General features: G+C 39.3%; 2 protein-coding genes across 3 annotated transcripts; both read right to left on the bottom strand.

Moving 5' to 3' along the window:
• Window positions 1-5,998: 5,998 nt before the first annotated feature.
• Window positions 5,999-21,710, bottom strand: LOC111332475 (P-selectin). Of its 2 annotated transcripts, XM_088760619.1 has the most exons (16): window positions 21,570-21,710; window positions 15,834-16,233; window positions 14,669-15,066; window positions 14,177-14,362; window positions 13,220-13,405; window positions 12,826-13,020; window positions 12,558-12,743; window positions 12,166-12,360; window positions 11,898-12,083; window positions 11,525-11,719; window positions 11,266-11,451; window positions 10,230-10,424; window positions 9,740-9,931; window positions 9,341-9,517; window positions 8,933-9,121; window positions 6,001-6,886 (listed from the first exon to the last, which is right to left on the bottom strand). In XM_088760619.1, exons 1-16 carry the CDS (start codon window positions 21,658-21,660, stop codon window positions 6,783-6,785), a joined length of 3,261 nt encoding a protein of 1,086 aa, XP_088616745.1. In that variant the 5' UTR covers window positions 21,661-21,710; the 3' UTR covers window positions 6,001-6,782. The 2 variants fall into 2 exon arrangements, with proteins under 2 accessions (XP_088616746.1, XP_088616745.1); XM_088760620.1 differs by lacking the exon at window positions 14,177-14,362 and having other exon boundaries at window positions 5,999-6,886.
• LOC148731647 (uncharacterized) lies at window positions 17,060-21,151 on the bottom strand. Its single transcript, XM_088760646.1, has 2 exons — window positions 19,647-21,151; window positions 17,060-18,287 (listed from the first exon to the last, which is right to left on the bottom strand). Exons 1-2 carry the CDS (start codon window positions 20,238-20,240, stop codon window positions 18,252-18,254), a joined length of 630 nt encoding a protein of 209 aa, XP_088616772.1. The 5' UTR covers window positions 20,241-21,151; the 3' UTR covers window positions 17,060-18,251.
• Window positions 21,711-22,653: the final 943 nt, after the last annotated feature.

The raw sequence follows: 22,653 nt of genomic DNA, 5'->3' as shown, positions 1-22,653 counted from the left end.
ATTACTGGGATCAAATCTCCTTTTGATTCAAAACAGGCAACTTGAGCCCTTACAAGCGTAATAGAAAAATGTAACGACAATTTTGAAAATTTTACAATTTACAAAGTTTTGTATGGAAAACTAAGTCAGCGTGACTGGGTGGCTAAAGTTTTTTTCTCATGAAAATGCTTTTAACTTTCCGTGGCCGCTGCAAGCGCTGTTTGAGAGATATACGGCTGAAACTCCTCAGGTACCTAATTTTAATTTGCTCTTTTAGTTTGTTCTAACAAAATATTTCAAAAGTAAACCGTTTTCGTGTTAATCGAAAGTTGATCACGTGATAAGTCATGCAAAGAGCATATGTCTGACAGGACTTTACCCAAAACTTCGATCCCCTCCGCTGAGGAACAGATTCTTAAAAAACAGTCGAATCACTTGTTGAAAAGTATGGGAATTAAGTGTTATGTACGAGTGACAGCTTATCATGGTGAAATTTGAATTGTTTCCGGCTTGGAATGAGTGATAATTTATGGTAAAGACTAAAATTTGTACCTTAACAGGGAGGCCAACGAACTCAGGTAGTATTGATTATCAAATAAATCTATTAGGGTCTTCCTTTATCATAAATTTTGACAAAAAACCTTGCAAGATGATCGACTGTGATTGACCTGAAGACAGGTGAAAAGGTGAGCTGTTTGTGGCTGTAAAGAAAATAAAGTAACAACACGAGACTGCCTAGCTTAAGCTTTGAAAGACTAGCAGATCGATTTCAATTCTGCTTCTGTTGGCAAGAAAACTGTCTGCTTGATATAAGTTTTTAGAACATAATTGCACACCTGGTGGCTACAAGGTGCTGTCATATCCAACGATTCCACGAGATCCGGATGAAGCAAATTGAACACAACTGATAACTGTTCCATCTGACGCATTAATTTGGAACTTTATTTCCATGGCATTCATTCGTACCGACTCAGTAGTACTTTATTGTTGCTATCATACTCAACAGATTCTATTGTGTTATTACTATAGTCCACCCAGAAAGGAAGCCTGCGTTGTCTATCCAGAGTAATGCTACGCGCGCTTGAGAGATTTGAGGATATTATGACATTACGCTGTGTTCCGTCGATTAGAAGTTAGAAAGGTAATGAAGAAAAGCAGAATTATAAAAGCTGCCGATATCTAGAGATACGCCTTTGCTTAGACAAAGCAGCGTCTAAACATCCGCACCGGCGATTTGCTAATTTCTTTTCTTGATAGTTGTTTGAATTCAACATACATTGCTTGTTAGAATTTTTAAATAGACGCCCACAAGTTTATTAGTTACTTCAACTGTTCCGTGCCACCCTTTCTAAATAGGGCGTATTATTATTATTATTATTATTATTATTATTATTATTATTATTAAAGATGAAACAATTTTTAGTGTAATAGAAAAATCCGAGCCCCAGATGGGACTTGAACCCACGACCCTCCGTGATCTAGTCGGATGCTCTAACCACTGAGCTACTGGAGACTCTATGTTGAGCATCTTCATATGCCTTAATGTGACAGCGTGATGCTGTTAGGGAGTTTCACAGGTGCTTACCAATACTTGGCTGTGTAGCCGCGCGATGCGGTTCCAGTCGAGGCCTACAAATTGACCAATGCTCACATGGGTCAACTTGTGGTGATGATGATGGTGAATCTAAGCGATGTTTGATTCACCATCATGATCTGCAATCCCTACGATCCCGTATCGATTGGTGCTTCAAGATCGTCAAGTTTGTGGAATTCTATTGCACATCACCACAGGAATGCATAGATGCACTAGGTAGTGGTGTAGCCAAAAGGACGAATTTGGATTATGCAATGATCTTAGATCGACTATCACAATCTACTATCATTGCAAACTAGAAAAGGACATTTATGATCCTTTATCGATTGGTGATCAAGATTGTCAAGATATTGAATTCCATCGTACAAAGGCAGATCAATGTAAGAATGCTTGGAAAAGACCGCGTAGCCAGAATTAAAGTGCACCTAAACCCAAAAATTATTTTTTTGCTTAACGAAATAAGCGTATTTTTGGAGTATTTTTCTGCTAAAATTTTTTTATTTGCTCAAATCTTCAATATTCTGTGCTCAGTCAAAATACGGGAAATCGGCCGCCATCTTGGCTCACGACCGAATTTAAAGAGGAATGGCTCTAGCGGGTAATGTAACGTCAAATCGAGAACACGAAAGTCTGCATTTCACACATTTTCACTTCTTTGGGGAAGGTTGTCGTCGATATTGTCCGAGATATGCCGACTAGGTGTGTTGTATGAGGAATGTATGAAGCGCGATACCCTCTTGCAAGTTTCGAACGTTGCTACATCCGCCTACAACACACTTTTCATGACATCAAAGGAAAAGATAAAGAACAGTTTATTGTTGCTTTGAAAGAAGCGCCTTGGAATTGCGCGTTTATTTTCGATGACCCCAATGATGTTGTCGACACGTAGTATAAAATATTTAATGGTGGAGTTGATAATTTTCTTCGCCTTAAACACAAGCGAGTGAAGCGGAAAACCCACTCACTCACTCATATCGAGAACATATGTGGCTTCGCCTGCTATAGGAGGGAGTAGCCACAAAAATCGGAACAGAAAACGACTGGTTAAATTTCAGACTTGCAGAACATAGCGTGACTAACTTAATTAAGTAAACGAAACAGGAATACTTCAAAACTCCGACACCCCGTCATTATCGACTGTCTGAAACGTTAAATATCCTAGATATATCTAAGGAGGGACTTGTAGACCTTCTTCTTTCTGTTCCAGTGCATAAAGCTACTGCTGACGACGGTCTAAGTGCCAAACTGCTGAGAATTGCCGCACCAGCCATTAACTGATTCCCTCTGTAAGCTTATCCAGACGACGTGATAAGTCGGTAAACTGACCGCCATCTACAGGGGACATGGAAGTCATGATGACAAGAACAGCTATCCACCGATAACTGTGCTTCCGATACTTTCTTAGCTATTTGAGAATCACATTCGTGACCGCTTGTTCGACTTTCTTTGGAAAATGCGTTACTTTATCGCCTCCAGTCCGGAATTCGCAAATTCCACTCCTCCGTGACTGCCCTCATTCGACCATGTTCCTTGACTTGGACAGACAACAGACCAACGGAGCTAGTGTTTACTGACTACAAGAAATCATTTGACCTCATAGACCACATGGTCTCCTCCAAACGAATAGCACATATTATACTACCACGCAATAATAAAAAAACTAACGTTATTTGAATCAATTATTTGGTCGAAGTATTTAATTACTAACATAAAGATCGTCTTCAAGATTCAACCTTAAAAAAAGCGCCTACCAAGTTGGGAGCTTACCCAAGTTCAAACAGAGTGAAACTCTCAAAGAAATTAGCGTGGCTCCCTTTCTATGACAAAGTGATATACACACACATCTATAAGTATATATTTAACAATTATTCCACGAGCGCGCTACAGTTGTACAGATGTACCGCTAAGTTACAAGATACGATCGATACTTTCCTGTGATTCTAGGAACATAATTTATTTGGCTTCGTGCAAGAAATGTCGCCTACAATACATTGTTTCCACAACAAGTGACTTTAGGGTTAGATTTCGCAACCACAAGTCCGCTATGGTCACTAAGAAAAAGACCTGTGAAGTAGCCATACATTTTAACAATTACACCACATGTTTTAAGCGATTTCTCATTCCAATGCATTGATCAAGTGCAGGCAACAGTAAACAATTCAGGTAACATCGAGAAACTTCTAATTACCAAAGAAGCATATTGGAGTGCACAGCTGTTCTCTCTGGCACCCTTCGGCTTGAGTAAGCGCCAGGAATTTCACTCCAAAAACAGAATAAACTATAATTAATGCGGAGAATTTTTTCAAATTGGGCGGGTATCAAAGGTTCCAGTCTCAGCGTTAATTGGGAACTTTAGTATAATTCTCGCCTCTCAAGTCAACACTGGTTCCTTTACATTTTCGGTGGATTCGACAATTTTTCCATTTTCTTTTTATAGTGACAATTTTTCGCGTAGTAATTACTGTGTTTGTTTATATGTGTCATCACGCTCTATATAAATCTATTTAAGGAATTTTTAAGTCATTGTATTACAACTGATGAAGGTCTCGGACCGAAACGTTTTTTATTAAAACGTTTAGACTTTTTATTGAGTACATGTCTTCCTTCGCTCGAAGTTGTCCGTCCTCGTGTGCCACACTACTTCTCCTAGTGTGGCACACGAGGACGGACAACTTCGAGCGAAGGAAGACATGTACTCAATAAAAATGTACTCAATATAATATGATATATATATATATATATTTAACAATTATTCCACGAGCGCGCGTTGGATATGAGATGATAGATAGCCAACGAGGCGCGTAGCGCCGAGTTGGCTATAATCATCTCATATCCAACAAGCGAGAGTGGAATAATTGTTTTATTAAAAAAACGCCCCCAAGATATTAGACAAATCTTCTCGACTTTACTTTGTGAAAAGAAACTTGATTTAACAATGTACAGAAATTAGATTATGGTATATTGGCTCATATACCATAATGGCTGAGCCAATAAAAACTCTTGAATTGCATTATCCAATGATCCAGTTTTTAATAAATATATATATATATATATCATATTATACTGCAATCATTCGACCATGTTCCTTAACTTGGACAAACAACAGACCAATGGAGCTAGTGTTTACTGACTACAAGAAATCATTTGACCTCATAGACCACATGGTCTCCTCCAAACGAATAGCACATATTATACTACCACGCAATAATAAAAAAACTAACGTTATTTGGATCAATTATTTGGTCGAAGTATTTAATTACTAACATAAAGATCGTCTTCAAGATTCAACCTTAAAAAAAGCGCCTCCCAAGTTGGGAGCTTACACTAGTTCGAACAGAGTGAAACTCTCAAAGAAAGCAGCGTGGCTCCCTCTCTGTGACAAAGTGATATACACATATCTATGTATATATATATATATATATATATATATAACTAACTGCAGACAGTACTGTTTCGGCCTTCTGGGCCTCATCAGTGCAGTGCTAATGCTAGGATGGGGGAGAACCGAGACGGTCACCCCAAACGACCCAACCTTTGTGGTATCGTCTAAGCCATGCCAGAGTGCTCAAACTAGAGTAAACCAGCGAGCATGCGCATGTTATATATATATATATATATATATATATATATATATATAACAATTTTCAAACATTTGGTTATCAAAAACCTCGAATAAGTCTTGTTGTCGCCCTTTCTAGGAGGCTTTCTGTCTAGAGATTCTAACTGCCCCATTCATTCTAAAAAATCTCCTCTTCTCTTCCGCCTTCCGCAGGCTACCTATAATACTTTCTTTATTGTGCATCTGGATTAGACAGCGTTGCTTATACAGCCGTGCTTACCCTATCCCGTGAATCTGATCTTCATTTTTTCGTTAAGGTTTTACCCCCCTCCCCCCCGCCTTCATTGCTGATACATAAATGGGTCGCCGAGTGGTCCGTAACAATGGCTTACTGACACTTAATGATATCGATTGACTGCTAATTGTTTTTCTTTTCAACGCCAGACATGCACTGGGTCATTTTGTTTGACCAATCGATAGCAGTACGTGATAAATGCTGATCGGTATGACTGAATTAAATGGTTCTTAATGCAAGCGACTGGTGTTATCTCTGACCTTCGGGAGAAATTGATGAAAAAGGTCCAAGCCATGTGGAGTTGAGAGCATAGCTAGAGCTGAGGGAAAACACGACTTATTCCTATTTCATATCACACATTGTACACTAAATTGAAATCAGAATAAAGCTGATGTTTGATATCATACAAAGAAGTACGTTTTGGAGAGGAGTACTGAGATCTGAGGAGATTTTCGGAGTATTTTAGTGGTTTTAAATCTTACAACAAGGTTTATTCAGTGTATCGTAAATTTCTCGTTTGTGGTGAAACAATTCATTTGCGTGGTTATGGTTTCTTGTTCAGTGGATCCTTGTATAATGAGTAATGATCTTTGACGTCCATGTCTGAGTTAAATGTAAATTTGACTTATCTTATGGCAAAAATTACATAATTGTGACAAGGCTGTTTGAAAATAGGGTTTTGAATTTTATTCTAGCAATCAACATAACAATCCTTTCACATACGAGACCAGCTTTCTTGTTTTTCCGATAAAGCAAAACAAGGACTTTGCACTGAAAAAAGATCTCAACTCTCGCAGGACTAACTTAGAACCATCAATATGGTCGACTTTTCATTGTCTGGGAACACCAATATGGGTGCCGTGAAGTCACGTAGAAGGACTCATTTGACCTTCATGTCTAGTCGTTAATCGATTTCATCCGAAACGACAGTTATGTGCTCAGCAGCGTGTAGAAACGTTAATTATGCATTGGTATAAAGCACTCTACGATTTGGTGTTTTGAAAACCTTTCGTGCGAAATGCGGTGTTTATTTTACTTTCACGGCTTTCAAGCATTCAGAGCTTCACAATGTCTACATTTGAGGGATTGTTCTCCCTTTATTCGGCATAAGTTTAGCCGCAAACGCTGTTACAAATGGAAAACGATTTCTAGCTCGTTAAACGCTTAGGCAGTGAATTAAAGCATGAATCAGATCAAGAGACAGAAATTTTCAAAACACAACTCAAATCTTGGAATGCTAATAAATCACAAGACTTCTACGCCACAAAGTTTTGCCGGCTGACAAAAGAAACTCATGGGATCGCATTCTAAGTATCTTAGCGGAGAAAGGGAAAGCTAAAAAAGGAAAATCGATACTAACCCGAAGAGGCTATCCCTCCATTCCAAAAGGCGAGACTTGGAAGGAAGATTGTGCCAAGAACTTTTAAAATCCTTTCGTCTCCTTCCATGATTGTGTTTCCTATGGTATGACAATGCGAAAAATTAGTAATTTTACTCTTTACGATCGATTGAGGGCAGCACTTTAAGCCCCGAATATTGTGCCTTCAAAGAAACGAGAGTGGGAGGGGAGGGGGGATTAGAGGTTAGCGATGGTAAGCGTGAGGTCTCAATCAGAATTAGGGAGCAATTCCTTGGGGATTTTCAAGAAAAAAAGTCTCAAGAAAGGTGCCTTGTAACAAACAGATTTTAACTATGCCCGCTAGATTTTATTTTCGCTCGTTTTTGCTAAAATATTCTGTTCGAGAGAAATCAATTACCTGAACCTTCAGAGGCCTCGTGTATCTTAAGAGAATGATATTTAGCTCCTTCCAGCCTTCATCCGACAATTGCTTTTGCTTACAGAAGACTTGGAAGGAGCTTATTTTCCAATTTTACTCACGGTATTGGCCTTAGGAAAAGAAAACTCAAAAGAAAATCACTGATAACATGAATATAAATGTAGAAAATTACCTTTTATTCCTGGGACCATCCTCAGCAATATACGAATATCGATGTCGATAGCAAATGTTAGATCTGTTTCGACTAGACGGTCTTCAGAGAAGAAAACTTTTTTGACATTCGACTTGTTTTGGTAAGTCTGATCAATAGACCACTTTCATAAATGGCTGCTAGATTAATATTCTTTCGTTTAAATTTGAATTAGCCCTACTGGCCTCGTTCTCCAGTACAAAATTCAAAAGAATACATTATCAAAAGAATACATAGACTTCGTGGTTAGAGTTCAAATTTGATGTTGGAAGGTTATAACTATACATTATAAAAGGTTCTCCACCTTGATAGATTCGGCCAGTTCATTTCCTGACAATCTTTTTAGTCTCTCCTCTTTGTCTGACTGATTTGACTGATTTCATGGCCTTAAACCTCCTGTTTTTATAACTAAATGAAATATTGCAACAAACGCATAAAACTGGTAAAAAAGGAGGCTCAGTTGAAAGTCTAGAATCTTGAATGATGATTAATTCATTTCATTAAACTTGCAGCTATCGCCTTGTACTCGATATCAACATCATTAATAGAACAGAATAAGGCTGAAACGGCAAATTATAATCGTTAGATAAAGAGCAGTCTCAATCGTAAGTCAATTCATTCATGCGCAGATACATATGATCAAACGACATCAGCGATACAGGGCAATGACGCAACGATGTTAGATCGAACACTGCGATCTATAATCGCTGCAAATCATTAGAATATCGACGATCCTGTATCGACTGGTGATCCAAGATCGTCAAATTATTGCCTTTTACGACAGTGCATCGATTGGTTCATATGAACCCCATAACCATAAAAAGTAAAGGTTGCAATGATGCAAGATCGACCATGGCGATCTATAATGATTACAAGTCGTAATATAAGACTACTAACAATCCTATATCGACTCGTGATCTATGATCGTCAAATTATCGCGTCTTATGATCGTGCATCATTGATTCATAGACAGATACGTAGCCATAAAAAAGAAAACTGCAATAGATAGATACGTAGCCTCAAAAAGGGAAGCAGCGATGATTTTAGATCGACTGCAGCGATCTAGAATGATTGCGAATCCCAATCACAAGGCTATCGACGATCCTTCATCAACTATTGATCTAAGATCGTCAATTCAATACATTTTACGATCGTATATCGATTGATCCTTCTATGCAGAGGTGAATAAAATCGACTGCAAAGCCATTAAAAATACTGCTGCAAAGATTTTGATCCACTGCTGCAAAATACGATAATTGCAGGCAATAAAAGTCTGTTGACGATCCTGTATCGACTGGCAATCCACGATGGTCAAATCATTGTGTTTTACGATCGTGCATAGATGATCCATTCACCGATATATAACGTGGACCATATAGGCATAACCAGGAAGATGCAGCGTTGTGCGAACCACTGATAAAAAATTTTGATCTTCAATCGTTTAATGATCAACATCGCGAATCAAAAAAGTGCGCAGAATTCTCCTATGTTAATTTTTGTTAATTTTCATGATTCCAAGTGTTGTCTGATCTTATACCTGCACACTTAAGATCTGTTCCAGTCCACGTTGCATTTTCTGTACATCTCCTCGCTGTTGAACCAGTTGCGAAAGATCCATCCTCACAAGAGAACCTACATTCTGAGCCATATAACAACTGCGTCGTATTGGTGTTACATCCCAAGAGTACACCATAGGTCGGTAATGATAACATTGGACAGGCGACAACTAAAAAAAGATGTTGATGGATGTTTTCAACCGCTCTGGTGAGTGTGTTCACAAGAGTTCCATGTAGAGGATTGGAAAGGACGTATTTTGGGGGCGAAAGTAAACGGATGCGATCAACCTTATGAAGTAAAAAACTATAACCTTATTGATATTTTTTTGTTTGGTTGGATTTTTTAGCTCTGATTTGCAATAAATGGGTTTAATTTTGTGTACGCTTACCTTCACATCGAGGTTGCATGCCGGTCCATGATCCATCTTTATCACACCACCTGACTGCTGAGCCAATTAAGTTAAAGCCTCGTTTGCAGGTAAACTGACAAGCGTTGCCAGGTAACTGGCTGCAAGAACCATTCATTCTCATACTGGGAGGAAGTTGAAGAGATTCACATCGTATCCCTTGAAAATAAAAACAATGAAATTACAAGAAAAACAGTCTTTGGTGGGACCAGTACATTTTTTTCTGGGTGGGACGCTCAAGGAAAGACTGTTGCCTAAACCATTTCTATCTCACAGTTCACCAGAAGTATTTGAGCACTTTTCTTCCAGGGAAAAGTGAGTATCGTTCAATTCATTTCTAGACAAAAGTCACATTGAGTCTGAAATATTTTTCAAACTTACTCTCGCAATAAAAATCCCCCCCTCCGCTCCAGAGCCCGTTGTCTTGGCATTTTCTCAAGCTAGAACCATTTGGTGTGTAACCCTCAATGCACGAGAACTGACACTCTGTGCTATAAGGGTATTGTGTTGCATTCGCAGTGCATCCTTGTCGAAAACCATTGGCTGGTGGCATCGGGACAGGGCACATCACAACTGAAAAAGGTAAAATGCATAGCTATCCTGTTTTATAAAAAGTACTAAACAATTATTTAATAAAGTTTTTCTGCTAAGAGGTATGGGCAAACGGCCTACTCTTTTTTACTATGGAAATGCAATACTTCTTTAAGAAAATACAAATAGCACAAGCATATCCTCGGCATCCCACATCGATCATTTCTATTCCTATTAGTTATTGTGTCCTGTTTCGTGTTTTTAAGATCAATCATTATTAAGAGATGAATGAATTGCAGAATATTTACAGCGTAAACATTGATAGGTAATTCGAATTCACCTTCACATGTCGGTACAGAGTCATTCCACACTCCAGGATTTTGGTTACCAGGGGCAACACACGTTATCACTGATGATCCATTCAAACGATAACCAATAGGACAAGAAAAGTTACATTTTGTTCCATGCTGATTACCACAATAATTCATGCTAAGTGGACCTCCTGGGTCGATGGTCAGTGATGTACAATTAATGACTAGTAAAAGAGGAATGATGCACGGTCATTAAGACACTTAAAGCAATTCCCAAAGCAATAACCGTTACGGTTTTCATTAGTTGGGATTCAGTCAAACGGACTATTTCCACGAAACAGACATAAGCCGTGCTTTTTCCTGGAGAGTCGGCAAACTCAAAATCAATGAGTGTGGTTCGAGTGCATTTTAATGTATTCTTTACTTGTGTCACTTATTCCAGCCATACTGGCCATTATAGTTCACCACTAAATTTTCTCCGGTTCTTATTGGTTTCAATCGATCACGTGACGCGATAGTGTTCATCCGTGGAGGGACACTACCAGTCCATAGTGCCCGCCCGCGGAAAATACCCGAATGGATAGTACCCGTCCGCGGAAAAGACCTGGATTGATAGTACTTATTCGTGAAAAGTTTTGAATAGTTTGACGGCCGCGAAGTTAGGCAGATCGGAAAAACAGTGACTTTTCAATTCTGACAGGTATAACGTGTTATTTAGCCAATGTACGGTTGCAAAATATTGACATTTGTGACAAGCTGTAGGCGTGGACAGTGGTGAGCAATAAAAGCAATAGAGTGTTTATGTCTCGGAACTATCGGTCTGATAAATGCCCCTTGGAAATTTAATGTTCTTAAAACTAGCATATTTGTTTTAGGAACATCAAATTTTCGCGGGGCAACTATCAGCCGATAGTTCCTCGACAAAAACACTCTATTGTTTAAATATTGGCCTTCGGTCGTTGTTGTGATAACCCCACCGCGCAACTTATAATCCCCAATACGGTCCTCCTGTCCAGTTAGCAAGAAGCTAATATTTTCAAGCGTTGCTAAGGTTTGAGAACTTACTTTCACAAGAAAATTCTTGTCCACTCCAAGTTCCATTTTGTTGACATTTCCTAATTGGAGAACCAGATCCTATGAAGCCATTCTTACACGTGAACTGACAGACAGTATCATAATACTCAATTTTATTCCCTGAACATCCAATTCTTGTTCCATTCATTGGCGAAGACAACCCTGGACACGTGATTGCTGCAATAAAGCACAAACTGAATTAAATGCCAAAGGTTTTGCAAGTAAACATTGTAAAGTAGTCTGAATTCACCTTCACATGTCGGTAGAGAGTTGTTCCATACTCCTGGATGTTTGTTACCAGAGGTGACACAAGTGAGTTCTGATGAACCATTTAAACGGTAACCAATGGGACAAGAAAAGTTACATTTTACTCCGTAATGATAACCACAGTTACCAATGCGCAGCGGACCTCCCGGGTCGATCGTCAGAGAAGTACAGTTGATGACTAGTAAAACAAAATGACGTCATATTGATAAAAGCAAAATGAAATCCTTATTCATCTTACTAAAAAAAAAAGATTTCTCAAATTTCTATCTGAAGTTTCCAGTGATCTTCTCTAACATTAAGTACAAAAATAAGGTAATTCGTTATATTATTATACATAACTAGGAGATGGGACTTACTTGCACAAATAAATTCTTGTCCACTCCAAGTTCCATTTTGTTGACATCTTCTACTTTGAGAACCAGATCCTATGTAGCCATTGTAACACCCGAAATGACATACTGTATCATAAAACTCAGTTGCATTCCCTGAACATCCAATTCTTGTTCCATTTGTTGGCGAAGGCAATCCTGGACACGTGATTGCTGCGATAACACACGAACAACTGAATTTATTTTCAAAGTTTTTGGAAGTAAAAATTGTAAAATAATCTGAATTCACGTTCACCTTCACATGTCGGTAGAGAGTTGTCCCACATTCCCGGATGTTTGTTACCAGGGGCAACACAAGTGAGTTCTGACGAGCCATTCAAACGGTAGCCAATGGGACAAGAAAAGTTACATTTCTCTTCATAATGATTACGACAGTTACCCATGCGCAGTGGACCTCCTGAGTCGATCGTCAGAGATGTGCAGTTGATTACTAAGAATACAAAATGATGTAATGATGATAAAAGCAGTGTGAATTCCCTATTTATCCTACTTCTCAACATAGTTGAAATAAGGAAAAATGATTTCTCAGATTGCTATATCTAGTCTTGAATAGTCTTCTCTCACATAAAGTAGAAAAATAAAGTAATCTATCATATTTTAAGCATAACGAAGAGAAATAGGACTCACTTTCACAAACAAACTCTCGTCCACTCCAAGTTCCATTCTGTTGACATCTTCTACTTTGAGAACCAGATCCTATGTAGCCATTATCGCACCCGAAATGACAGACTGTATCATAAAACTCAGTTGCATTACCTGAACATCCAATTCTTGTACCATTTGTTGGCGAATGCAACCCTGGACACGTGATTGCTACAGTAAAACACAAACAGCTTCGTTAATTGCCAAAGTTTTTGCAAGTATAAATTGTGAAATAATCTGAATTCACATTCACCTTCACATGTCGGTAGAAAGTTGTTCCACACTCCAGGGTGTTGGTTACCAGGGGCAACACAAGTGAGTTCTGATGAGCCATTTAAACGATAACCAGTGGGACAAGAAAAGGTACATTTTTCTCCATAATGATATCCACAGTTACCCATGCGCATTGGGTCTCCTTGGTTGATCGTTAGCGACGTACAGTTAATGACTAGTAAAATCAAAATGATGTACTGTTGATAAAAATACTTAAAATTCCCAATTCATCTTTTTCTTTCCCAACAATGTTGGGAAGGAGAAACAAAACTGTCAAACGTTAATATCATGCTCTATGCGGTCTTCTCTAATATCTGTACATAAGATAAAGTAATGTGTTATATTTTCAAGCTTTACCAAGAAATGGGACATACTTTCACAAACAAACTCTTGTCCACTCCAAGTTCCATTCTTTTGACATCTTCTAACTTGCGAACCAGATCCTACATAACCACCATTGCACCCGAACTGACAAACTGTATCATAAAACTCAGTTGCATTCCCTGAACATCCAGCTCTTGTTCCATTTGTTGGTGAAAGCAACCCTAGACACGTGATTACTGAAATAAAACACAAACAACTGACTTCTTTGCTGGAATATCTATATTGTAAACAGTGCAAGGTAATTTGAATTCATGTTCACATGTTGGTAGAAATCGTTCCACTCTCTAAGATGTTGCTTACAAGAGGCAACACACGTTACTGCTGATGAGCCATTCAAACGGAAACCAATGGGACAAGAAAAGTTACGTTTTTTTCCAAAGTGATCATCCTAGCTGCTCATGCGCTGTGGCCCTCCCAGGTGTACCGTAAGTAATGAACAGTTGATAACCGCCACCCGGTTAGCTCAATGAATAGAGCGCTGGACTGTTGTGCGGGAGGTTGAGGGTTCGAGCTCCGGCCGGACCAACACTCAGGGTCTTAAAATAATTTACAAGAATTTGCTACCTTTCTATAACATCAGGAAATGGTTAAATATTCTAGTGTTCTCGGATAGGGACGAATAAATGGAGGTCCCGTCTCCTGCAGGGTTGGGGTAGGAGACGTTAATTTCCCACACACGAGATTACTGTGTGATGGATGTCCTCCCCTGGGGTGGGACGGGTGGGAGGGTGGACTAGCACGAATGGTTCCTATGTTCCTTTCTAGTCCTTCCCTACTGCAAAAACTTAATGTAGTGAAAATGGACTGAATTGAAATTAAATTAAATTAGTAAAAAAGGAGTGATACACTTCTGATAAAAAAATCTACTGACACTATTTACGAGATAAAGCAAATACAGAGCTCACTGAAATGTTTTAATTCAAGCACCATTAAGAGATATGACTTACTTTCACAAACAAACTCTTGTCCACTCCAGGTACCATTCTGCTGACATTTTCTTTCTGGAGAACCAGACCCTACATAACCATCATTACATGTGAACTGACAGACTGTATCAAAAAACTCGGTTGCATTCCCCGAACATCCAAGTCTTATTCCATTTGTTAGTGAAGGTAACGATGGACAGGTGATTGCTGTAACAAAGCAAAAACAACTGATTCAATTTCCACAGTTATTTAATTGTGAACTTTTCGAGGTGATTTTCACGTTCAAATGTCAGTAAAAAGTTGTTTATTCCTGTGTTACTTCCGATGTGGACTGAGAAACCGAGGTAAGTAATATATTCCATCATTGTATCTCTCAGTTCAATCATGAAGGGAAAGAAAATCAAGAAATCTTTTGAATTTAGCAGGCCGAACAGTGACATACAGTTCGCTACATTGACCGATTAAAGTGCACGTACTAAAAAAGAAATATGATAAAAAATGGTTAGCACTCACCCCGCCGCTGCCAAGAGCTGTCGTACGGCACAATTCCCATATTCTTGTTTAGGACGCCAAAATAACGTGTCCCAGCTATCGTCCCACTGGAAATATTTATTTTGTAAACACTCATGTAATCCCATTCAGATACGAATATATAGGGAGAATTGAAAGTTACTCCAAAAAGATAAGAATTCATTTTCGCGAAAAGCAAAGTTCTTTTGTTGCCATCATAATTAATTGACTCCAGTGTGTCTGTCCCGGAATCAACCCAGAATACGAGCATGCGTTTCCTATCAAGAGTGATGCCGTTCGGCAATTGGAGACTTGTGTTCACCAGGGTAATGCGCTCAGTTCCATTTAATGCTGCTGTTTCTATTTTTGGCGCAGCTCCCCAATCAGTCCAGAACATGGAACTGTCGATGAAGAAATAAAGTTTTATCAAAAGTGGCATCAATGTCGCAATCTCATTTGCCAATTTTGCCGTTGTAGATAAGTGCACAGACAACACTGCCTGCGTCAACATGTCACGCAATGTGTCACGCACTGAAGAAATGGTCTTATTTGACGTCGATTCGTTAATTACTTCTGGGTCATGGTTGCATAGGAATTCCTTATGTCGATTAGAACTGGAAGTGCATCAACCCGTTCGTGTTTGAACGGGCAGAGTTAAAGATGGGCAGCTGACTGCTTGAAAGGAGAAATGCCTAGCTTTGTGACTAATTCAATAACTTGGGGAATAGCTGACTGACTGACTAATTGACCGACTTACAGCCTGGCTTTCTGACGAAATGAATCACTGACTGAATCAATAAATTAATAAATGAATGATTGCACATGGCCAAGAGTCGAAGAGACTCACCAGGTGATTGGGTCACCGAACGATAGGTCACAAGGCATACCAACCCATGGCTCTTGTGTCAGTAACCGTTTCAGAGACCAACTTACCTACTGACCGGGTGACTCATTTACTCTGCGTCAGTTTGGCTGAGTGACTGAGTGACTGACTGGCTGAACGACTGGTTAACTGACTGAATGACTGGCTGACTGACTGGCAAACCGACCGTCAATCTTTCTCTCAATCCCCCTGACTGACTGATTGGCGAACTCAACTAGTTTTTTTGAAAACATTAAGAACCAGTAGACGTCATCGACTTTAATATTTCAATGAACATCAGCTCACCCGCGCTCAGGGTCAAGTACAATCCCTCGAGGCTCATCAAGACCTAAAGAAATTAAGATACGGGTATTTTTTCCCTCTAGGTCTGATACTCGTATAACATCATTTGTCCTATCAGTCCAGTACAACTGGTTTCTCATCCATTCCACTGCGATTCCGTCACAATCTCCTGTTCCTGAATGAATTATAGTAACATTTGTTCCATCGATACAGGATCTCTTAATATTACGCTTTGTAGTGTCGGTCCAAAAAATGTACCCCAAGCTGAAGTGAATATCAAGGGCTACAACTCTTGATAAACCAGAAACTATCGGGGAACTTGTGCCATTGTCGAAATCCAAGGCCACTATTTCTGTTGTTGTTGATACAATAAGGCATGGAGGCTTGCAAGGGACAGTTAACACTAGAAAAGAGAACAATATTTATCACTGAAGATTGGGCGAGTGCAAATAACCAAATCAAGCTGTTTTGACTGAAGCTGTACCAATTCACTTCTTTCATGAAGTGCGGGTAAGCCTGAAGAGTTTCGCAAGGCGAGACTTTTTTATTCGCACCCGTGACTCTACGTGTCGTGTAGTTCGAATGTCAGGCGAACAACCAAATTTGCGTCAGGGGTAATTTTTGGAAGGAGGAGTAGGACGAGGACAAGAGAGGGGAAGGGTAATAGAAAGATCTTAGTTAATGCCTGCGAAACGGAGAATGCAATTGAACGCGGAAGTTGGGGGGAGAGAGAAACAACAGCCAAGGAAACTGTCTTAACTCAGTTATGACGGCAAAGCAGTGGAGAAAATTGATTGAAATTACAGTTGCGAATTTTTAGTTGTGGAGAATTTTGCGAGTCTTTTCATCTGGAATGACCTCAGATTGACGTCAGAAAACGTAGATTATTGATGGCGAGATTGTTTGCCCAGTAAACATTTTGTTTCTTCTAGCCACATTGCAATATTTACTTTTTCGTGTCATGTTCCTTAAATTTCGAGGAAGTTATGAAGTAACCTAATCTTAAATTTCAAGGAATAAGTAACTCAACCCCAGAGGCGGTTTATGAGGTGGGGATGGTATGATAAGGGGCACATTTTTTTCTCTTTGGAAATAGTTCGACGCTTTCTCAAAGAGTATGCATCGCATCCAGAAATCTGACGCTTAGTACGCGTGTATGCAAGTGCCAAAGCGGGATAACTTTTGATCAGAGGATAACGTTAAATTGGCATTAAATCTTTTCAAATATCTAGCAAGTAAGTAAGTGAGCTTTATTTAAAGAGGGTGTACACATAACAACTTACGCTGACAAACCAGTGGCCCTCAAAACTAAGGATTAGTAAGTAATACATGCAAGTCTAGAATTAAAATTGGAACTAGCCCAACGAAGTAACTATTAAAAACAAATATAAATAAAATATATAGAATAAAACATATACTACAATATAGCCTCAAAAGAATCAATGTGTCTATGATGAGAATCAATAAAATAATTTCTCAAATCATTTCTGAAAGAGGAAGTGCTTCGTTTTTTCTTAAGCTCATTTGGCAAACTGTTCCATAACTTGACGCTACTAACTCAAAAAGACCTTCCAGCTTCAGTAATATTACGAAACTTAGGACAGATTAAATTATATTGGGCATGTCTGGTCTTTCTACCGTGTAGTGAGTAATTCGTAGTTAAAGAACTCTCGATATACATAGGGGATTCCCCATGCAGCGCCTTATAAACAAGTACGCACTTTCTTATCTTAACGTCATCGTAGAAAGGGATCCAATTTATTAAGCACTATTAATTTATTAATTGTGCAACCGAAACACTCTCTTATCTTACACTTTCTTATCTTAACTTCATCGTAGAATGGGATCCAATTTATTAATCACTATTAATTTATTAATTGTGCAACCGAAACACTCTCTTGAGATCCTCATTAGAACAATAAGTCCAAACTAAACTACCATACATCATGACCGGCTTAATAAGGGCATTATAAAAAAGTCGTCTTTCGTCAATTGGTTAATAAGTACGCATCTTTTTCAGAAGACCAATTTTTTGACAAAGCTTCTTACAAAGCTTTTCTTCATGCTCCTTAAAAGTTAGTTCTTGATCAATTGTAACCCCAAGCAGTTTCTGATGTACAACTTGCTCGATAGCTGTTCCATTTGCTTGCAACTTCAAACTAGAGCCGCGTACTCGTGACTTGAGACGCTTGCCAGTTACCAGAATAGATTTGATTTTCCTGGCATTTAAGACCATGCGGTTCTGTGCAGACCACGCGCAAAGACTGTCAATGTCCTCTTGAAGATTTGTTTCAACTGCCATCGTCCCCAAAGTACAATGAGCACTAGAGGAAAAGGTAGTACCATCGGCATAATTATCCACAGTAGAGTTTGAGATCACTAGTGGGAGGTCATTGATGAAAGTCAGGTACAGCAGGGGGCCTAAAATACTTCCTTGTGGAACACCATGGGTGATACCTAGTGGAGATGACGTGCACCCATTTATGTTACCATACTGTTGTCGATCAGCCAAATAGCTCCGAAACAATTGTAAGTTTCCGTCATCAACACCGTACGCCTTCAGTTTAACAAGGAGAATATCATGATTGATCAAGTCAAAAGCCTTACTATAGTCAATACATACAAGGCCAGTTACATTATTACAGTCAATATCAAAGACAATTTGATCCAAGAGTCGAATAAGAGCAGTTTCAGTTGAATGACGATTTCGGAACCCCCTGACTGTGGTCCATACAAAAGGTCGTTTCTAGATTTCTAGGTCGTTTCTATTGTACAAGTACAATGATTCATATATATGCCTCTCGTAGATCTTGGACAAAATGGGAAGGACTGAGATTGGACGATAGTTCTGTTTATGAGTCTTTGGGCCTTGATTTCTAAAAAGGGTGTGACTTTCGCCATTTTCCCCTTGGATGGAAAACTGCGGTGGAGATACAATAGTTGATAAGGCTCGCAACCGAGCTGGCAATACCTGGCGCAGCGATTTTTAACTTTCGAATGCCAAGACTATCCGCTCCTGTCGCTTTGTTAGAGGGCATTGCCTGCAGCATTCTCAAAACCTTCGCAGGGGAGATGAATGGAAGTTCAAATGTATATTTTATGTGCTTAGTTTCTTTAAAAAAAGGAAGACGAGATTTCAGTTAGTAAGCATGAATCAGCGGAACCCAATATTTTTGTGGCCTGATTAACAAATAAGGAGTTAAACAGTTCGGCACTACGATTGTCTTCAGTGACAATTTCCCCATCTTCATCAAGCTCTCGAACATAATAATCCCTTTCTTGCGAATCCCTTGAGAGATCTCTAATCAGTGACCAGAATTTCTTTCGATTTTCCACCACCTGAGACTTGAAAAAGGCTTTCTTTGCATTTCTTATGAGCCGGGTAACTCTATTTTTTGATTCTCTAAAAAGCATCCAGTCCCCAGAATTACTAGAATTTCGAGCCTTTCCAAGGAGACGATCTCTCTTCTTGATCTCATCATTAAGATCGCCAGTAAACCATTTCGGCTGACATTTCGGTTCATGATTCGTTTTGTTATGCCTGGTGCCATTAAAAATGTCATACCAGGTGTCAATAATCTCGTCGGTTTCTTCAAAGACAAAGGCTGCGTCCCACGGGGCCTCATTAAGATCTTTGATAAAATTATCTTTGTCAATTTTCTTGAGGTTCCTATATTCAAACGAAAGATGTTTCTTTTCTCTGCAAGGGCCTTGCTCCTGCCACTGATTATAACGCCTCGATGCAAAAACTGGCATGTAATCAGACAAACCGACATTAATTACAGAGACAATACACATTCTCTCGGGATGACTTACCTGAATATGATCCAAGCACGCGGTAGAAGCAGGGATGGCAACGATGTTTACCATCTGGTTTAGGTTCAAATATTTAACTCGATTTTGTTTGTAGAAACACGTTGAATTTAGAAAGTCATAGTTCAACTCTTCCTTCACAATCAGTTCCATGTTTGCTAAATAGGCGTTTTCGATGTTTTTCCCCAAGTTGATGTTGTATTCCCGCTTCGCCGATGAAGGACGGTAGACCCCAGAGATCAATAAAGGTGGCTTTGATTTATGCGGGTAAACTTCAAGCCATAGGGCTTCAATGTCGTTTGTCCCAAGATCTAAACGGCGTCGAATGCATAGATTCTCATTAACATAAGCGAGGATTCCACCCCCAAGCTTTCCTTGTCGGTCTTTCCCGTGTAGCGTATAAGCGAGGATATAATAGTACGAGTCCGGCACTTTACTATTACAAAAAGACTCCGTTAGAATCAAAATGTCAAGCTTACAGTCAGGTCGAGCTTCACCAGTAAGCGATTTAGAAATCTCTTCGAACTTTGGATTCGTAAGCCTTTGAATGTTCCAGGCGGTGATAGAACGATAAACTATTCCGGCATTGCGAGGCATGTAGGCTGAAAGGGCAAGGATTAACCGAAATGTCGCCACATAGCAGGCCCCACTCTGCGACTAGGCGCTAGGCCTATCTGTATGAGGTGCAGTAGCTTGAAAACCTTGACACTAGTAGTAGAAAACGCATTGCTTGTTGACCGGACGAGTACAGATTTACTATATCGGCCAGAAGGACGGTAAAAAGCTTGCGAAACATAAACACGTTCTGCCAAGGAAACACGATATGAAGCTAAAGATGGAGTCCTCGATGTTGTCCTGGCGAAAGATTATTAGGCATAGACACAGAATTATGACAGACGTCAAATCAACACGTCCGATCGTCATCTTCTTCAAGCAACTCCATTTGAAAGCTGAGAAAAAATCTTGTTGGTTTTTTTGTTTTGTTTTGTTTTGTTTTTAATTCGGTTTCTCGCTTTAATTACCAGAACTAAAGCTATATGAAATAAACTCTGGTCAGCAACGATCGATTAAAACGTGATTTAAAGACGAAAAGCAAAAGAAGAGTTTTTGCTTGAAATAACTTAAAATAACGATGGTTACTCAATAGATTTTCATAACAGTTTGAAGGAGCAAGATAGTATTCAACAGCTCTGCGTGACTTTCCATCAACGGTTACGTGCGTGACGTACGTGACGACTCCCATTTGACGTGAGTTTACTCGTTTATGTAAACTTTCCTATGCGGTCGCCTCACCTTCCAGTGTATACATAGTCGGTAAAATAGTAAATAAAGGAATTCTTGCGATACATTTGCGTCGGATGAAATGAATCTTGGCTGGTCCTCTGTTGACATTTTCATACTTTGGTTTGCTGTGATGTGATCCGTGGAATGCGAAACATTCAGCGGTTCGTAAAGCATATCACCAGACAAATTTACAATCGCAAAACTATCGAATACGTAATGAGATATTCCTTACCTTCGCTCATACGTCCATGACTGCGCAGAAAATTAATGAAATGGCCAACATATTCGTCGATCAGGGTCTAGGTCGTAAGACATAAAACTCGAGCTTATAGGTTTGGGTCTAGTAAGTGAGGTCGAATAATTCTTCCTGGTACGCATGCTTCAGCAAGTTAAACGTCACTGTGGATCTTTTTCATTTAATTTCGAGATCTTGCTTCGTTAACTTCCTAAAGTCAGTTCTCATTTGTTTTAAACTTAGACAACCGTTCGATCAAACACTCTAAATTCTGAACGCAACCCACATCACCAAAAGAACTACGATTTGTACGGCACTCATCAAAAATTTTCGCCTATTCTCAAACGTGACACAAAAGTAAAAACATCATCAGCGTAACAAACAAATGATTAGAAAAATTCACTCACCTCCACAAGAATTTACTCTGCAATGTTCCCTGAACGAAAGCAAGATAAATATCACGAGTATCTCCAGCAAGACATTGCCATTCATTGTCATAATTCGTTAATGCCTAAGAAACCTCTCTGGCACACAACATTCTGGTTTCATTTCCGTTAAGAATCGATAGGGATGGGGTAGAGTAGCGTTTTCTGACTGTGCAGGGTAGGGTGGAGTCGTCATGGTTTAAAGAGTGCAAGGAATAAAATGCCCCAAACTACCATTCTATTCGGATTCTGTTATCCTTCTTGCTTATTACATGACTAAAAATAATGGAGAATTTTATCAGCAATGTGTCGTAAACATGAGCTGCGAATACCAATGCAGACATTATTATGTTCCGATGTGACAACGGGTAAGTGTGTTATCTACCGGTAAATAACGACCTAAGTTAACTCACTTGACCATAGAACATTCTTCAAAAATAATTGAAGGCACATTAAAAATCCGTCAAAACAATATGTGCTTTATTAGGTAAAACACAGAAGCTGCTTAAGCACCCGAGTACAGTCGCTGCCATCCCTCCCCCCTTTGAAAGATAAAAGTCTCAGTTCTTCGCTACGTGTCACCTTTTTGCTTTCTTTGTTTCAAAATCTAAGGTCAAGGATATAGGGCTGACGAAATAATTGCGTAATTTCGGAATAAAGGATTGTGAATCTATTGCTTTTCGTAACAGACGCTGTTTTGAGTGCGTGATAATCGGATCTCGATCTAACAATCGGTGCCGGTTGATTGACAGAGCGCAATTGATTTGACAGAACACACGAAGTTAATTAGACCGAACTCGGTTGTTTTGACGGAACACACAAAGTTAAATTGACTGTGCGCAGTTCATTTGACCAAACGCACAAATTTTTTTAAGGACCGAACACGGTTGTTTTGACCGAGCGCACAAAGATATAACTATCACCGCCACTTTCACGTTGTTGGCGCACTTTGCATTTTTAAGATTAAGAAAAAATTAACGAGTAACCTCTTGGTTTTCTCGTTCGGTTTTTTGCAGACATGGTCAGAATCGCTTGTCAACTTTGGAAGACCTGACCTTCAGGATGG

Source organism: Stylophora pistillata, chromosome 5 (assembly GCF_964205215.1).
Source record: "Stylophora pistillata chromosome 5, jaStyPist1.2, whole genome shotgun sequence".
In the NCBI taxonomy this organism is placed as follows: Eukaryota; Metazoa; Cnidaria; class Anthozoa; order Scleractinia; family Pocilloporidae; genus Stylophora; species Stylophora pistillata.
The sequence above is the reverse complement of the archived record's forward strand: the minus strand, read 5'-3'. Positions and strand labels throughout refer to the sequence as shown.

Excerpts from the sequence above, each read along its gene's own strand:
- LOC148731647 (XM_088760646.1), bottom strand. The coding sequence starts at position 20,240 with ATGCCTCGCAATGCCGGAATAGTTTATCGTTCTATCACCGCCTGGAAC. Across the intron at positions 18,288-19,646 it reads CGTGCTTGGATCATATTCAG|GTATCACCCATGGTGTTCCA; the intron begins GTAAGTCATCCC and ends CATCTCCACTAG.
- LOC111332475 (XM_088760619.1), bottom strand. The coding sequence starts at position 21,660 with ATGACAATGAATGGCAATGTCTTGCTGGAGATACTCGTGATATTTATC. Across the intron at positions 13,406-14,176 it reads ACAAGAGTTTGTTTGTGAAA|TAATCACGTGTCTAGGGTTG; the intron begins GTAAGTCATATC and ends GTTTTATTTCAG. Across the intron at positions 12,361-12,557 it reads ACGAGAGTTTGTTTGTGAAA|TAATCAACTGCACATCTCTG; the intron begins GTGAGTCCTATT and ends TTGTATTCTTAG.